The 16,650-nt window shown below is 33.1% G+C and overlaps 1 protein-coding gene across 1 annotated transcript in view; it reads left to right on the forward strand.

The window, feature by feature from the left end:
- Window positions 1-16,650, forward strand: part of MEOX2 (mesenchyme homeobox 2) — an 82,215-nt gene that overhangs the window by 55,697 nt on the left and 9,868 nt on the right. Inside the window, exon 2 of the mRNA XM_012450717.2 lies at window positions 3,078-3,250. Coding sequence (XP_012306140.1) covers window positions 3,078-3,250 — 173 coding nt within the window. The remainder of the gene's footprint in view (window positions 1-3,077; window positions 3,251-16,650) is intronic.

Genomic DNA, 16,650 nt, shown 5'->3' on the forward strand with positions numbered 1-16,650 from the left:
TTCTGCCCTCAAAACCTACCATTTGGCATAGGATATGGGAAGTTGAAGACAAGGGAGGGAGTTTTGCCTCACTTGAAACAGCTGGGAAACAGATGGAAACTGATGCGAAGATTTTCAAATGCATGGTGCAAACCGTCCACCCACTTTCTACGAAAGAAAGTCCTGTTAGGTGATGGCAGTAGAGGTCTTAGGGTCAGCAAGTGATAGGCTTTGGAGAAACTGTAAAGAAAGAAGTAAAAAAATTTCAAAAACCCCTAAGATTGTAGGAAATACGAATCCAGAAATGCAATTCCAAGAAGCGTGTTTTCATAAAAGAGAAGGAGAGTTGTGATGGAAACCACAAAAGAATCATATGTACGAGGGTAAAAGCAGTGGCTGGATTAATCAACACTGGTGTCACCTCAACTACATGAATGTTCTCTCTCATAGGAAGTGATATCAAGAAGCACTCATCCACTCTCTGTCATCTAATTTAATGCAATTTAGTTATAATTTAATGGTTCCTTCTGTGGTTATCATAAATATGACTGTGCACAACTTACTTCATTTTAGTCTTTGGATTTCACTTTGTGAGCAATTTTTAGTTTGGTACTCAGGCATTCAGTAAATAATTTATGGATGTAAATATTGAATTACAGCCAGATTCTTGTTTAAATTTAGTCACTGGCTGTATAAACCTCCTGTTGTATATTTCTAGTTACAATGGGTGTCTATATAGATCATTATGTGTGAGTGTTCTTCTGACCATTGGCCCATATTTTGTGTTTTTGTTTGTGTGACTTTGTGGTATTTATGAAGTACCACAAAGTTAAAGAAGATCACTTTCAAAGAAACTCAAATAAATAGAAGTCAATAGGCTTTCCTCAATTTGGATTTGTTCAGTCATGCTTACGTAAGGGAATATGCTAACCATGAGTCATTCAAATTGAATTGCTCATGAGAAAAAATGTGCTGGTTTTACTGTCAGTTTCCAGAGTTGCTTGACAGAAAGGAAAAGAGCATCGTCTCCACATAAAGAATAATCAGCTACATATTTTTGGCAAAGTGGGGATCCAAACTGGCAAAATTTCTTTCGATTCACCTGAGAACATGAATGCTTATGAGAGGGTCTTGTTATCTGAATATTCTGTACTGTGACTGAGTTTGCAGACTGCAAGAACAGCCCACAGAAAAGTTAAAAAAAATCAATCATTTGGAAATGTTGTTCACACAATGTCAGAATAGCTAAATGCTCCACCAATTTGAATGTTGGCAAATCTGTAGCTAGAGGAAAGTGGATGATAGACTGTAGTTTTCACTTTGTAAGTTGGCACTGTGTAAACATGGCCTAACCTGAGAGCACACAAATCATCTCATGTCACTCACCTGGTCCCAGTGGGCCTGTCGACCTGTGCATGACATGTCACAAACTACATTTGTACTGGATAAAGCCCCACATGCCCTGCTAAGGTTAGAAGCTAGTTGATACAGGGATAAGTGACAGCCCAGAAATGGGGTCAGTGAGTGAATAATTTTAGATAGTGCCAGTGCACCAGCCAGTGAAACAGTCTGTGATCCTTCAGAGGATAAGTAATGGTCAGTTTGCCAAGTCGATGCAAACCTATTGCTGCTGCCGCTGCTACTAGATCTAAAAAACTTTACATCTGGCTCACTTAGATTCTTCTAAGAATCAAAACAAAAGTGTTTACATTAAAGTGCTACGTCTAGTGACTTTCCATTATGCAGGGTCCTCTTTAGTTCAGTTAAACATCCCTCAGGCAGATAGAAAGAAAACGAACACTAAAAAATTCATTTTGTACTAAGCATATTTAAGCATTATTGCATGAAAAACCATAATATAGAAAGATCCTTTATAAGCCATGCCATCTTACATTTGTCAATTAAAAAAACAATTAATATGTCACTCTTTGAAACCTTTGGTTAATGGTCATCTTTCCACATCAATTTTCTATCATTTGGGCTATTAGAAAGGTTAATTGTATTCACACTTCGTTAAGATATCATAGCTTGTTTGGACATGTGTAAAAATAACTAGATACCAGAAATAATTTTCAGGAGAGCATTAATGTGCTCCCTTATCTTGATTATGTTGCTATTTCAATGAGGATAAATTTGCCATAATTTATTAGAGCTGGGTATGATTACTTTGTACTTGGAGTGTGTGTGTTTGCGTGTATGTGTGTGTGTTTTTACTATTGATACACATTCTGTTTTTAGTATATTAAGAATGTCTTCTAACCTCCATTTCAGGGATACTATGAGGATAAAAGAGATGCTATATGTTAATTATGTCTTGAACCCTTATGAGGAAAAATGGAATGATAGGCTCAAAATTATTATTGGTATTTTACATTGCATTGTAAGATCCGATGTTGTGAATCACTGATGTTACGTGTTGTGCATCTTTTGTTTATCTTATATACAATGAAAATCACATTTAAAAACTCTGTTCATAGTTTAAGTCATATGAACACAATTTTATTTATAGATTCCATGTTGGACTAAGTATTATATAAAATAAAAGAACATTGCTATTGCCCTCAAGAATTTTACTTAAATACAGATAAAAAGGCCAATAAGTACACACTTAGTTTTATATATGCTCAGTCTGAGCATAAAATTTTTTATGGTCCAGTTGCTAAACGTTTGAATTGCTCAAATACTCATATACTGAGATGCCACTTTTTAAAGGATTACTCTGTTCAATCTTACTTAGACCTCAAGTACGTGTGTTCAACAACTTATGAAACAAAACTTCGTGTCTAAAATTGTTTTCTAGAGAGGTTTTCATTTATATTAATATCATATTACAAGCAGTTAAAAGTTTTGTTAATATTTTATAAGAAGAAAATTACATGCTTTCCCAGTTAGGCTGTGAGTTACCTGATGGAAGATGAAAAAAATAAGAAACATATCTCGCCCTGTTGAGCTGCCATCAGTCTTACTATCTTTTTTCTCTATTTATTCCATGTCTGGCACAGTACCTGGACAAGTAGTAACTCAGTAACTGTGAATGATATGATTGCATGTGTTTGAATAAATGAGTTGTTGCCAATTCTGTCTTCCTTTTATTTCAGACTCCCAGGAAGGAAATTACAAGTCGGAAGTCAACAGCAAACCCAGGAAAGAAAGGACAGCATTTACCAAAGAGCAAATCAGAGAACTTGAAGCAGAATTTGCCCATCATAATTATCTGACCAGGCTGAGGCGATACGAGATAGCAGTGAATCTGGATCTCACTGAAAGACAGGTAAAGCTGGACATTGTCATTATGTGATCTTTTTTAATTGCTTTGGGTCCACAGTCTTCTATGACATTTTTGAAATACCTAATCCAGAATTCTTGCATACCATTTGGAAGACAAGTATACTATTCCGTGATAAAACTTTGCCAGCAAAATGAAAAAATTAAAAATAATATAATGATATTTAGAAGAAAACCATACTTTTTGAGTTTAAGAAAGAATCTTCCTGATTATGATCCTTCTGTATTTTTTGGTTTTAAAATATTATTTCTTTTACATAATGATGGCATACAATGAGGAATTGTGTGTGCTTATAATTTAACATCTTATTTGGCATATTCGAAAGTTGGTAACCCCAGATTAGTTTTCTGTATTGCTCAGGATAGGATATGTTACGTTGCAGTAACACATTAACCCTCAAATCTCAATGGCATAACACTAAGATATTCATTACTTACTCACCCTCCATACAAACTCTACGTGTTCAGCATTCCAAATAATCACTCACAGACCCATTCTGACTCTCTTGCATCTCAACATGTGGTGTCCATGGTAACCACAGGAAATAAGAAAGAATTGGAAGTTTATGTAGTGACCCTTAAATGTTTTCACCTGTAAATTACCCGTGTCACTTCTATTTACACACCAATATCTTGACTAGTAAAATGGTGCAGCTTAGGTGCAAGATGGCTGGGAAATGATGAAAGGCAAGGACACACAGATTGTTGGTAACTATTTCTGCCCCTTGGTCCAAAATATTTTTGAAACTGTACTAGTCTCAGTAATTCAAAATTCTGCTACCCACTCAGAGAATACGTTGAAAGTATTGATATTTTTGGACCCCAATTAATGAGACCTAAATAATATTTTTAAATTAATTGCTTTTTAGGTCCCTTTCTTACATTTTTTTGAATGGCAAATGATTTGCTCTAATAGTACTCCCAGTGGACTCCTTGTACGTATTCTGGTTTGACTGAGAAGAATCTAGCCTACTGCTGGCTAACAGTTGCTAATCTTTACAAAAACATTCCTGAAAGGCAAATGCAAACATCTTTATGGACAGTGCAGTTATGATTGGCACTCTTAGGGCTAGAGTCTCATTTCCTCTTTCACTGTGTGTACCTCCTCCAGGATCCCATTGGAACCAAAGAAATATCAACAGGGTGTGGACGAATGAATGTATTTCTTAGGAGAGCAAGTAATTTTATCCAATTTCTTAAATAATCTGCTTTTTTTCTGTTAATTTTTACATTTCAGCTTTGGCAGGTTATTTATGGGTAGTAGAAATAGGCAGAGGTACACTTTTTATGAGGTTTTATTTATTGGCAGTTTATACTTTATTAAATACTATGGCTAGTACCTATGTTACGGAGCACAACATCTTCCTTCCCTTAAACTTCACATACAAAATTCCATCTATAAGTGTTCAACATTTGGCATGCTGGAAAGCAGGATCCAAAATCTACATCATCAGACCTCTATTTTATTATTATTTTTAACAGAGAACAGGAAAATAAAAAGGCGTGTGTGGAGCGAGAATTACACACTAATGTTCTTATATAGAGATGGTGAACTCTAGGAAATGGAACCGTGTTTCATATAGTGCATGAACGAACCAGGAAACTAGGATTTGCTTCCAATCTAGAGAAATGGCAGGATGCAGTACTGTGCTCTCAGCCACAAGGAAAAACAAGATTCCGTACTTGCTAATTTGGGGACAGTCTGTGGTTATCTGTCATTATTTGACCATGGAGAAGAATTTTCACTTTTGTCTAAGAATCATTTCCTTTTAGAAGCAGTTTTATAAATCTGGCTTGAAAATTTTGAAGATGTCTTGGGTATTTAACTGTCCTTCTAACTGACTTGATAAGCTTGGTAAAGAATTACATGCAAGAATTATATATACCTATACATACTATTTTAATGTTTTTTGAAAGATTCTTTTAAAATTTTGTGTCAGTTACCCTTCGCTGTGTAACAAAATACTCCAAATCTTAATGGCTTCAAATAATAACCAAAGTTTTATTTGCTCTAGATTATGTAGGTTAGAGATTTTGACTGGGCTTAGTTGGACAGTAATACTGCTGGCCCCACATAGAACCCTCATGGAACTCCCATTAGCTGATGGGATGACTAAGAGATGGCTGGGCCTCAGCTGGGACAGCTAGTCTCTTTTGCATATGGTTTCATCTTCTTATAGGCTACTTTGGGATCCTTCCAATGGTGATAGAAATATTCCTGGGAGCACTGAAGGGGAAAATTTCAATGAGCAAGGGCTTTTCAGGCCCCTTACATCGTATTTACTAATGTCCCATTGTCCAAAACAAGCCACGTGACCTAACTCAGTGTCAGTGCAGGACAGGACCACTTCACTGGAAGTTGTTCCTGAAATAATCTAACCACAGCATCATGGGAGAAAAATAACAAAGAACATGAGAGATAATTCGGTTCATTGAATTTAAAATTTATTATTGTGCACAAGATATTTTTATTTCATAAATTTCTATTTGTAGTTTTGCAAGTGAATGCAAAAAGATGTGTACATGCAGAATTTAAATTTCTTATCAAAACTAAGTCTTTAGAGGGCCTCCATGGGTTAGTCAAAAATAATTTTATTGCTATGAAAAAAATCTAAATAAAGGTCCAAGATTTGTCAATTGGATTTGTGTGTTCTTAAGTAAGTAACAATCTCCCTAAGGCACAAAATGGAAATTAAAACTACCTGCTCTTTCTTCTACTTAGATTTATATATCATAATGGATATGAAATAATTTTTAGCATAAACTGTAAAACAGAATTATCATCTAGGTAGGAAAAACCTTTGCTCTGCAAAGCATGTTGAATTAATCCTTTTGTAACACAAATATTTGTTGAGCTAAATGCTGGAAGTAAAATCTTCTTAAAATATGCTAGATAAATACTTGTTAGAATTCACAGGAAAGGTAAAAATCAAACAAGTATTCACAATTGTTATGAGTGTAGAATGTCACAGGAGAGGGATGATATAATTGTATTGGATAATGTTTCTGGTTGCACCATTTCATTCCAACATTTCTGTGCACACATATTATCTTAAATTGCTTAGATTAATCTGTGCATAAAATATCCTAATTAAGAATCAGGCTGGCAGTGGTGGCTCACACCTGTTACTCCCAGCACTTTGGGAAACCAAAGCAAGTGGGTCACTTGAGGTCAAAAGTTAAAAACCAGCTGTCACCACGGCCAACATGGTGAAACTCCGTCTCTACTAAAAATACAAAAATGAGCCAGGTGTGGTGGCAGGTCCCTGTAATCCCAGCCACACGGGAGGCAGGAGAAAAACTTGAACCCAGGAGGCAGAAGTTGCAGTGAACCGAGATTGCGTGACTGTACCCTAACTTGGGTGACAGCAAACTCTGTATCAAAAAAAAATAAATCACATACTTAAATTATGTATCTATCTTAAGTTATATTTGTATTTTGGGCTGAATTTTACTGTGTTGAATTTATCAGAAAGAATATAGTATGATGTCAATCATCAACTTTGCTATTCTTGAAGGTCAGATGGCATATTCCTTCAAAATGCCCAGGGCTCTCATCCCAGTGAAATATTTTCAGTTCTTTTATTTATTTATTTTTGGAGGTTGGGCTTTTAAAGTTATTGACAGAATTACATATAAAACACTTTAAAATCCACCTTCTCTAATTTGCAGTCCAGCTTGTCTTCGTCCATTGGGGCTGCTATAACAAAATACCATAGCCTGGGTGGCTTATAAACAACACACATTGATTTCTCATGGTTCTGGAGGATGGGAAGTCCAATATCAGGCATCAGCAGATTCAGTGTCTGGTGAGCAGACACTTCCTGATAGGCTTCCATCTTCTCACTCTGCCTTGACATGGCTTGAAGAAACTAGGTAGCTCTCTGGAACCTCTTTAATAAGGGTGCTAATATGAGTAATGATACATCTGTTCTTATGACCTAATCTCATTTTAAAGGCCCCACTTCCTAATGCCATCATCTTGAGGGTTAGAATTTTAACATAATAATTTGGAGGAGTCATAAATATTTGGACCATATCATCTTGAGGGTTAGAATTTTAACATAATAATTTGGAGGAGTCATAAATATTTGGACCATAGCACAGCTATTCAATTACTTTGATTTTTTTATTAATCTATAAATGCTATGTTTATCTATGTAATCTATTTCTTGACCCTATATAATCTTAAACAACATCCCTCCCTATGATTTCCACATGTAAAATATCTAATTATAGGTATGCTGTCTTTTCATATCCATTCTTTAAGACTTATTTTTTTCAAATGTTAAAATAACCTGAGATTCAATAAAATAAGCATATACACCAAGGAATATTACCTCTAACCTCATATTGTTTCGTATTTTCCTTAGCTTTAATAGAATTATTTGAATATAAAATAGTTGTCTTAACATTGTCAATGTCTTTTGAGATTCAAATGCAGAGACAGGACTTATGTATATCATGCAAATGGGGAAAAACAAGCATTATCATCTAGATCTATAACAGAATTGTTTTTGAGAAATGATTTTCTCCTACATGAAAACTTACTTTATAATCAGAACTAGTCTTTTGACATATTGTCATATTGAAATTGTACATGATTGCGTGTAAAATATGCATGTCTATAACTGATGTTATTTGTGGCTATCCCAACGTTACTTATATCAATGATCAGTATATCTAACACAAATTTTATGGTGGGTTACATATGTGTCATGAAGATTTACAGTAATAATTATGTTTGCTTTTAGCAAAAAGTAAGATATGTTAAATCCTTAAATATCACTCAGGACTTGAATTTCCAGATTCCATTCTGAAGAACAGTCATGGAATCACACAAAGATGTTACACTCTTACATTTGCATCTCCCGTAATGAAACGTCAGGGTAGTCTATAATTCTCTTTGAACTTCATCTGGCCAAAGAATAAGAAAAAAAAGAGGCTCGTTCTGAAAAGTAATTCCATGTTAGAACTCAAGTGTTAAAGAAAATTATTTTATGTTAAATAAAAATGCAGAACCTAGAAAGAAGCAGAGCTTCAAATATTTTAATTATGCAACATTGTTTTGTTGAACAGTTACAGATCACTCCAGTAAATCTTCCAACTTCTAACTTACAGCTTCTAGTTTACAACATATTCTCATAAACCCTTCAAAATCAACAGCTAATAATCTTCAATTGTCAGGGTTATCCCTAATGTTTTGCAGAGAACTCAGTCTAAAGGCGCTGCATTTTCAAGGTATTTTTAAGTTGTATAAGCTTATTCTGGCTTTTTTTCTTCATCCAGATAAACTTGGAGAAAACTCCCACCAGATTTTTAATATCTCACAGTGGGAAGATGAGAGAAAGCAGCTGCAGAGCATATAAAAGAAGTGGCAAAATGGACATTTTTATAGCATTAAGGCTGCCAAATATAGAAAGAATGGGAGATCCTTTCATTTCAAAAAATCTTTTTCACAGAGCTAATCAAGGGGCAATGTTGCAGACTTGTAAACTAGTTAAGATTACTGGAATAAACAGACTGAATTAATGTTACTTCTGCCATGATAAATGGAAAATCCCACCTAGCTAGATCATACTCCATTAGTGGAAATGAGAGGGATTATTTTTGTTTTTTACTTATAAATCATCAAATGGGCCAATGCCAAATGTTTCCAAAATAGCTATCCTTTTTCTGATGACTATGAAGGAGAAATGTTTTGTGTGCCAAATAGAGTGGTTTTGTCTTTTGCTCAGCTATTTTATACAATCTCTCTGCTTCATAGTTTTATTTCTACAAACTTATACACTTAGTTACTTAACTAATTAAGTCTCCATGACTAGATTTATTGTCTATTCAAGTTAATTCAAGTCTACCTATGTAGCCAGTGATTTTAGAATATTTCTTCATTTCTTTACAGCGGTATATAGCAGTCATCTAGAGAAACAGTAAGATGTTTTATTTGCTTAATTCACGATATGACAACTATTAAGTATAATTTGACCACAACTGGAAAAATGGGAATAGTATAGGGTAAAAGAGCTGATGATGGGTTATGAGAGGGAATTTTAATATTAAATGAAAAGAGGCATTCCTGATAATGCTTTTGTTTAAATAAAGAAATGCATATTGACAGTATTTGGAAAGCTCCAAAAGCCAAGCTCAAAACTACTTTAGCTTCCACAAGAAGAAGCTTATGATACATGAAAAGTAACTTAAGAAGATCAATAATAAAGCAAGATCTATTCAGTGCAAACAATGTTTTAACCTAAAATTCATTTTCAGAAATATTACCTGTATAAGGTAAAAGACTGAGAAATAAGTAACTGATCCCTAATAAATGTAAATATTTAAATTTCAAATAATATTTTGAAAACCAAAGAAAAATAAACCGCACCTTTATTGAACTGGCCTTGAGAATATATAATCTGTTTTCTTTTAAAATGCTATATTTCTTTTGATGTAGATAGATAGACATATATACACTTAGAGGTATGAAGATGTATCTATCTAGATATCTATACATATACACACACACATATATATTTTGTGTATATGTGTATATGTATTTGCATATGTGTATACACACACAGACACACACACACACAAAATGAGTCTTTATTTTAGAAATTTTAGTTAAATTTGCTCCACAATTCTTACTGTAAATGTTCATCAAACTGGTGTCATAAAAGGATAAAGATAATTCTTCCCAGCAGTCTAAGAATTTGCCACGTTTTGTCTCATAATTTCCCCAATAGAAAAGCAAAAATATCAATTTATATTTAATTAACTAATTGACAATAATGTTCTGAAACATATAATGCATTCCATCACAGGATCATCACTTAAAGCGTACTGCTAAAGAAAGAGACTTCTGTTATGAAATATCACTCCATGCATTCCTTGTCAACACTATTCTTGCATCCATAAGTTCTTTTCATGTTATTAAAAAGGATTCTAAAACTGAGAAGCTTCTGGATATTTTGAGAAGCTGGTGCAAGTTTTGTGTTGGCATTTTCAATTTTAAGAAAATTTTCTATCATCTTCATATGTATATAGAAGAGTATATACATATGTTCTGTGACATCTATAATGTAATAAACCCCAGCCTAGGACAACTGACAGTTTCTAGAGACTTTGAGTATAAAAGCATTTGTAGCAATTATTTTTCATATTTCCATGTCTCCTAATGAAAAAGGCGGAGATACATTTAATTTAGAATAGACTTTGAACCTCAAATCCCTTTTATCACTTCCAATTTTTTATGCTGAATGTATGTTTTTAAATTGTTGAAGGTTTTGAAGTTATTAAAATTATTGACGTTTTGTGGGTCAGTGTATACTCACACAGAAGAAATGATTGTCTTTATAAGTTCATATAATAAACTTGGATCTAAGGCAATAGTCTCTAAATCTAATAAATGAAATAACCAGGGCAGTAAAGGCTCACATATATTCCGATAAAGAACTTAAACAATCAGAAATTATCAAAATATTAATATTAACAATCAGAATATAAATTTAGATTAAATCACAGTAAAGTTTCAATATTCTACTGTTCTTTATTTATAAAAAGGGTAAGTTCCTTTGTTTCAGCTAAATATTTATATTCGGTAGGTTATACTCAGAAGCTGTTAGCTGAAATATTGATGGCATTATGTTGCTAATTGTTGTTAAACATCAGCCAAGAGATTGGGCAAGATATTGAGATCAAAGACCATCATTCTAGTTGGTCTCAGTAGCTTGAACAAGATAAATATGAAGTAGTGGCACAGAATATACAAATTCCATGTCTTCAAGTATTGCTAGTCAGTAATTTTATAACACAATGAAGAAGAAAAGTGCCTAATTTAGTTTTAATCTTTTCATTCAATTTGATATAGTCTTTTATTCATGATACACTTAACAATATTTTACTTAAAGTAACTAAAAGGCGTGTCTATTTTTTATGTTGTATAAAAATAGGATTAAGAGTAGTGAATTTTCACTGTAAATGTAGTGAAAGAAACCATTTGAGTTGAATTTTACCAGGTATGAGAGAAAGAGCAATGGTTTACTATTACTGTGACTTTTATAAAGGCTTTTAGAAAAGCCTTTTCGAAAATAAATCAATTCGATAACCACTTTGCCTCATCATGTGAATGGTTTTGGTTCATTTTTGGAAAGATGAATGAGATCATAAGGTTGGCTTGTAATTGTGCCTGTGAGATTTAAATCTGTCATGGAGAATTTCATCCGTTGCCCCAAGAAAGAGTTAATCCTTGTTCGAGATGTTATTTGTCCATGGCTGTCTATAGCTAATGTGTATTCAGTTTGATTTAAAAACATATGAAATATGTAATCATAAATGTTATAATTACATTAATGAACCTGATTCACAAGACTTGGAAAGACAAAAAGAAGAGGCTTCAGAACTAAAAATTACAGAGGTGGGAAAATGATTCCCAATGTGCTAAATTAGAGGATAAAGGTGAGAGGCGGCCCTGTAAACAGGACTTCAGCCTTTAGTTATGAAATATGTCCTAACCCTCCACAGCCTCCCTAACACACACAAACACCCTTTAATTCTGGTAGAAACAACACAGTCAATTAGTGGCTCCAAAAAGCTTTTGGAAATAGCTGAAGAATTCCTTCTTTTAATCAGCTATAAATCTATCTATTCAGGAGGAGTAAAATAAGTTTTATTTTCCCCATTTTCTACTTTTACTTTTAAGCATTCTTGGTTCTGATTCTGACACTAATAGTCAGTAGTTCAGCTGCTCTGTCACTGAATTACTTGAGCAGGTCTTTGGATTTACTAGCTACACTGCCATGACCAATTTTAGTCACTAGAGATTCGATTAAATCTGAAAATTTTATTTATGCAATTATTATTTGCATGTTTTCACATCTCAAAGATGTTAATAAATATTTGTTAGACAATGTCTACAGTATTCCAAATGCCCAGGTAAAAATGGAAACAGTTGGAATATTAAATCTGCAAATCCCAGATGTTTAGAGGCATCTGAGTATGTCACTGAAATTTTTAGTTTTCATCCAGATGTTTGGTGTTATGGTTGTTTCTTCAAAACACAGACATTTACGGTATTATATAAATATGAGTTATGGCATTATATAGATTTAACTTTCTATCAGCCTATTTGCCTCTGGACACCTTAGGAAATTGTGTGACAATACAGATTCAAATTTCATTTATTTTGCCTTGTGATATATTGTGAAATCTAAGAAGACTGATATTGTGAACTTACACAGTCAAGGCTGTAATGTGATGGCCAAATAAGTTACATTTAAATTTCCTCCATTTTCTTGACTGTGAATATCTTTAGGGTGGGGACCATGTTTTATTAATGCTTCAACACCTCCCATCTCTGATCTAACATAGTACAGGTTGCTGGACATTTGGTAATATTTTTAAATGCATGAATGAGTGAATAAATAGAGATCCAAAGTCACCAAGGAAATGTGAGCATTCCTGTACCCTATGTAGTTTATAAATCTTATTATATAAAATATGCTCATACATTTTAAGAAAAATAATTTGAATTTTTTTTATAAATAAAATTTTAGGCATTTGGATGACTATAATTTAGCTGTCTTAAACACAAAAACTAAAAGAAAAAGTTTTTTTTCATTCCAGTCAATAAGGCTGGGTTAATAAAGTGATACTAAGTTATACCATGAAATCTCTTTATTTATAAATGGACTGCTGTCTTACATTAATGACAATATTGATTTATAATCGGGAATTAATTTTGTAGATTTTGTTGGGGCGCTGCTAATACTATGATGCTAATAGAAAACTGTTTTTCCAAAAATCTTTCTCCACTTAGTTTACTTCACCCCAATATCTTATAGTATATTTGAAAATAAATCTGAACATACTGACTTTTAGAGTTCTATATTTTTCCTTCTCTTTTCTAAAAGATATGACTATTATGTATTTGTTGCTATTTTTCGTCCCTTACTAAGATGATGGAATTTCAGTGTCAGATATATAATCTAGCCTTGAAAGAAAATAATACATAAGGTATTAGAGTTACTCTATACAATTAAATGCACATTCATATATGTATGTATCTATTCATATGTATATACATGTAGATACTACTGGCAATTAACTATGCAGTCTTTTATCAGTCTATTTTAAAAAATGAAATGGTAAAATTTTATATAATAGACATAGAAAGCAATGCAAAATAGGCTATAATATATCTAAAATCAATACCATATTCTTACATTTAGAGTTCTCTTATTTAGAATTACCCATAACAGGTTTTATATTGGTATTATAGAATTACCATACCCTTCTCCTAGAAAAGGAAATACATGTAGGTTTTAAAAAGTATATTTCTCCTCTTTTTCTGCCAAGATCATTTAGACTGAATGTTTCAGTTCTTGGTAATAATGATGATGATCATGGCATATGTATTTCTTCTATCTGGAATTGTCCATGAGAAAATATCCCTATAGGAAATCTTGAAAAGGTTCATGATTCCAATATTAGAAATACGAAAATTGAGGTAAAGTGTAATTTTCTCAAATTCACACAAAATGGAGAAGTAAAGCCAAGAGCGAACCCAACTCATGTGAAATAGATCTAATGCAAAATGCAATGTCAAGCTTGCAAAGGTAATTAAACTCAGTAGTATGATTACCTAAATTACAGCACAGGAAAATAGTGTTATATTTACAAACCTAATTATATCAAGTGGGAGAATTACCTGAATGATAATACTAATATGGATGGAGTTCACATACTCTATATGATTTATTTTTTATTCTTAATGCTTTAAAAATAGGAGTATGAAATATAACAGGAACCAAAAAAAGAAAAAAAGAAAAAAAAAACCCAGAATCTGGAACCAAACAAACCCCAGCCCTTAGATTTAAATCCTGGCACCACAGTTTTCCTTCTGTCCAATCTTAGGTAAGTCTCTTAACCTTTACCTCAACTTTCTCATCTATAACATAAGACTAATGGTAACAATCTCTGCGAAACTGTATTAGAATATTGTATAAACAGTAACAATAGTATAGCTGTCTATTCCTAAGTAGGTATATAATAAAAGGCAATTATTGATCCTTTTGGTTAGTAAGTAATAATATGTGAACACCCATCAACTACTTTTTAGTGAATCTTTTTAGCACTATTTTTTCTTATTTTTTATTGTCAAATTGATTAATATATGTATGTGTATTATATCATACATGAATTTAACTATGGCTCAAAGTGAGACCAAGAAAAATTTGAAGTAGTGAAATATCTCAGTTTAAACATTTCACTGTGAAAGCATGCTGATGAGGCATTGTGATTTAAAGATCAGTGCTATAATTATGTCTTTGGAAATTTAATATATTTTTCTTCACTTTCTACATAGCACCATTTACAGAAATTGAGATTATTTCTAAAATGAAAATAGAGAATATTCAAAATATTTCTAATGTAGAATAATAAAACAGAACTATCCCTAGCAGATATAAAGGGTTATTATAAAATTATAATTAATAAGATAATGTGGCTTTATCATAACTATAGAAAAATTGTTCAAGAAAAACAGAATACAGCAATAAAGCTATGCATATATGGAAACTTGATTAATGAACAGAGATGGAACAGTGGTCACTGGAAAAAAAAGGTGAGTTCTTTAATAAATGGACCTGGGACAATGTGTTATCCATTTAAAATAAAGTCAATTTAAGCCAATTCTTCAGACTATATACTAAAATCAGTACTTCATGGATTAACTACTTCAATATGAAAGGCAAACGTATTTTCTTTTTGAGATAGGATGTCACTCTGTTGCCCAGGCTGGAGTGCAGTGGTATAACCACCACTCACGGCAACCTCAACCTCCTGGGCTCAAGCAGTCCTCCCAACTCAGCCTCCCAAGTAGCTGAGACTACAGGCACTGTGCCATCCCACCCAGCTAATTTTATTCCATTTTATTTATTTATTTGTAGACACAGGGTTCCACTGTGTTGGAAAAGGCAACCTTTAAAACTCTTAGAAGACACAATAGAATATCTTAGTGGTCTCAAAAAAGAGATTTTTTTTTTTTTAAAAAAAGGAAACACAAAAACACTAGTCATAAAAGAAACAAGAGATAAATTTAAACATATTAACATTAAGAGTTTCTGATTATCAAAAGATACTCTAAGAAAAGGAAAAACAAACAGCATTCATTGAAAGAAGATAGATAGTGGCAGCCATGTAACTGCAGTCTCCAGGGAAGTTCCCATCATATGCTTATCAGAACATAAACGCAAGAATGTCTATAGCAGCATTACATACAGGGAAAAAAAAAGAATTCAAATATTCATGGACAGTAGAATGGAAAAATGGTGCTATATTGACAGAATTTGGAATATTATACTTTGATAAAAAATGAATAAATACAGTCTCTTGAATCAACATAGATATGGCAAAAAGCCTACACTTAAGAACATTCTATTTTGATAACCCTAACAAATAAAATTAAAGAGTATATTTTTAATGTCGCGTGTTATGAAAAAAGTTTGTTTTCTTTTTAAAGAAAGACTTGGAGATGATACCCAAAACTCAGGCTTGTGGTACTTGTAGGTGGTATAGACAGAGAAATACAATGTAAAAAGAACACTTAGCTTACTAGAAGCTATAATCATGAGAAATGCAATGTGAAAGAAACAGATTTCCTCCCAAAAAAGATGGAATAATTCCAGTAATATTCTAGTTCTGATAATAGACAGACCTTTAATGTCTGTTGGTGTATATATATATATATGTATATATATAAAATATTTAAATGTATTAGGCAAATTCAACGAAGCTTTTTTTTTTTGAGACGGAGTTTCGCTCTTGTTACCCAGGCTGGAGTGCAATGGCGCGATCTCGGCTCACCGCAACCTTCGCCTCCTGGGTTCAGGCAATTCTCCTGCCTCAGCCTCCTGAGTAGCTGGGATTACAGGCACGCGCCACCATGCCCAGCTAATTTTTTGTATTTTTAGTAGAGACGGGGTTTCACCATGTTAACCAGGATGGTCTCGATCTCTTGACCTCGTGATCCACCCGCCTCGGCCTCCCAAAGTGCTGGGATCACAGGCGTGAGCCAACGCGCCCAGCCCTCAACGAAGCTTTTAAAAAGAAAAATACCTGTACAAAGCTGATGTGAATGATGTAGTATATAATCTCGGTGTTAGCATTTAACTGATGTTGAGAATTTTATTACTGTGACCATATTTTAAGAAATCATTAGATCAAATATTTGCAAAGTAACGTAAAAGAATTAAGGCAGAAAAGAAGACTAGTTCAAAAGAAGATAGGCTCAGTGTGAGGAATGGTCAAATAAAGTTTTGTGAAAACAGCAGTAGTTTTTTTTTTTTTTTGACTTTTTTTTTTATTATTATTATACTTTAAGTTCTGGGATAC

Source organism: Aotus nancymaae, unplaced genomic scaffold, assembly GCF_030222135.1.
Source record: "Aotus nancymaae isolate 86718 unplaced genomic scaffold, 86718_ANA_hifiasm-v0.15.2.pri h1tg000025l, whole genome shotgun sequence".
NCBI lineage: Eukaryota > Metazoa > Chordata > Mammalia > Primates > Aotidae > Aotus > Aotus nancymaae.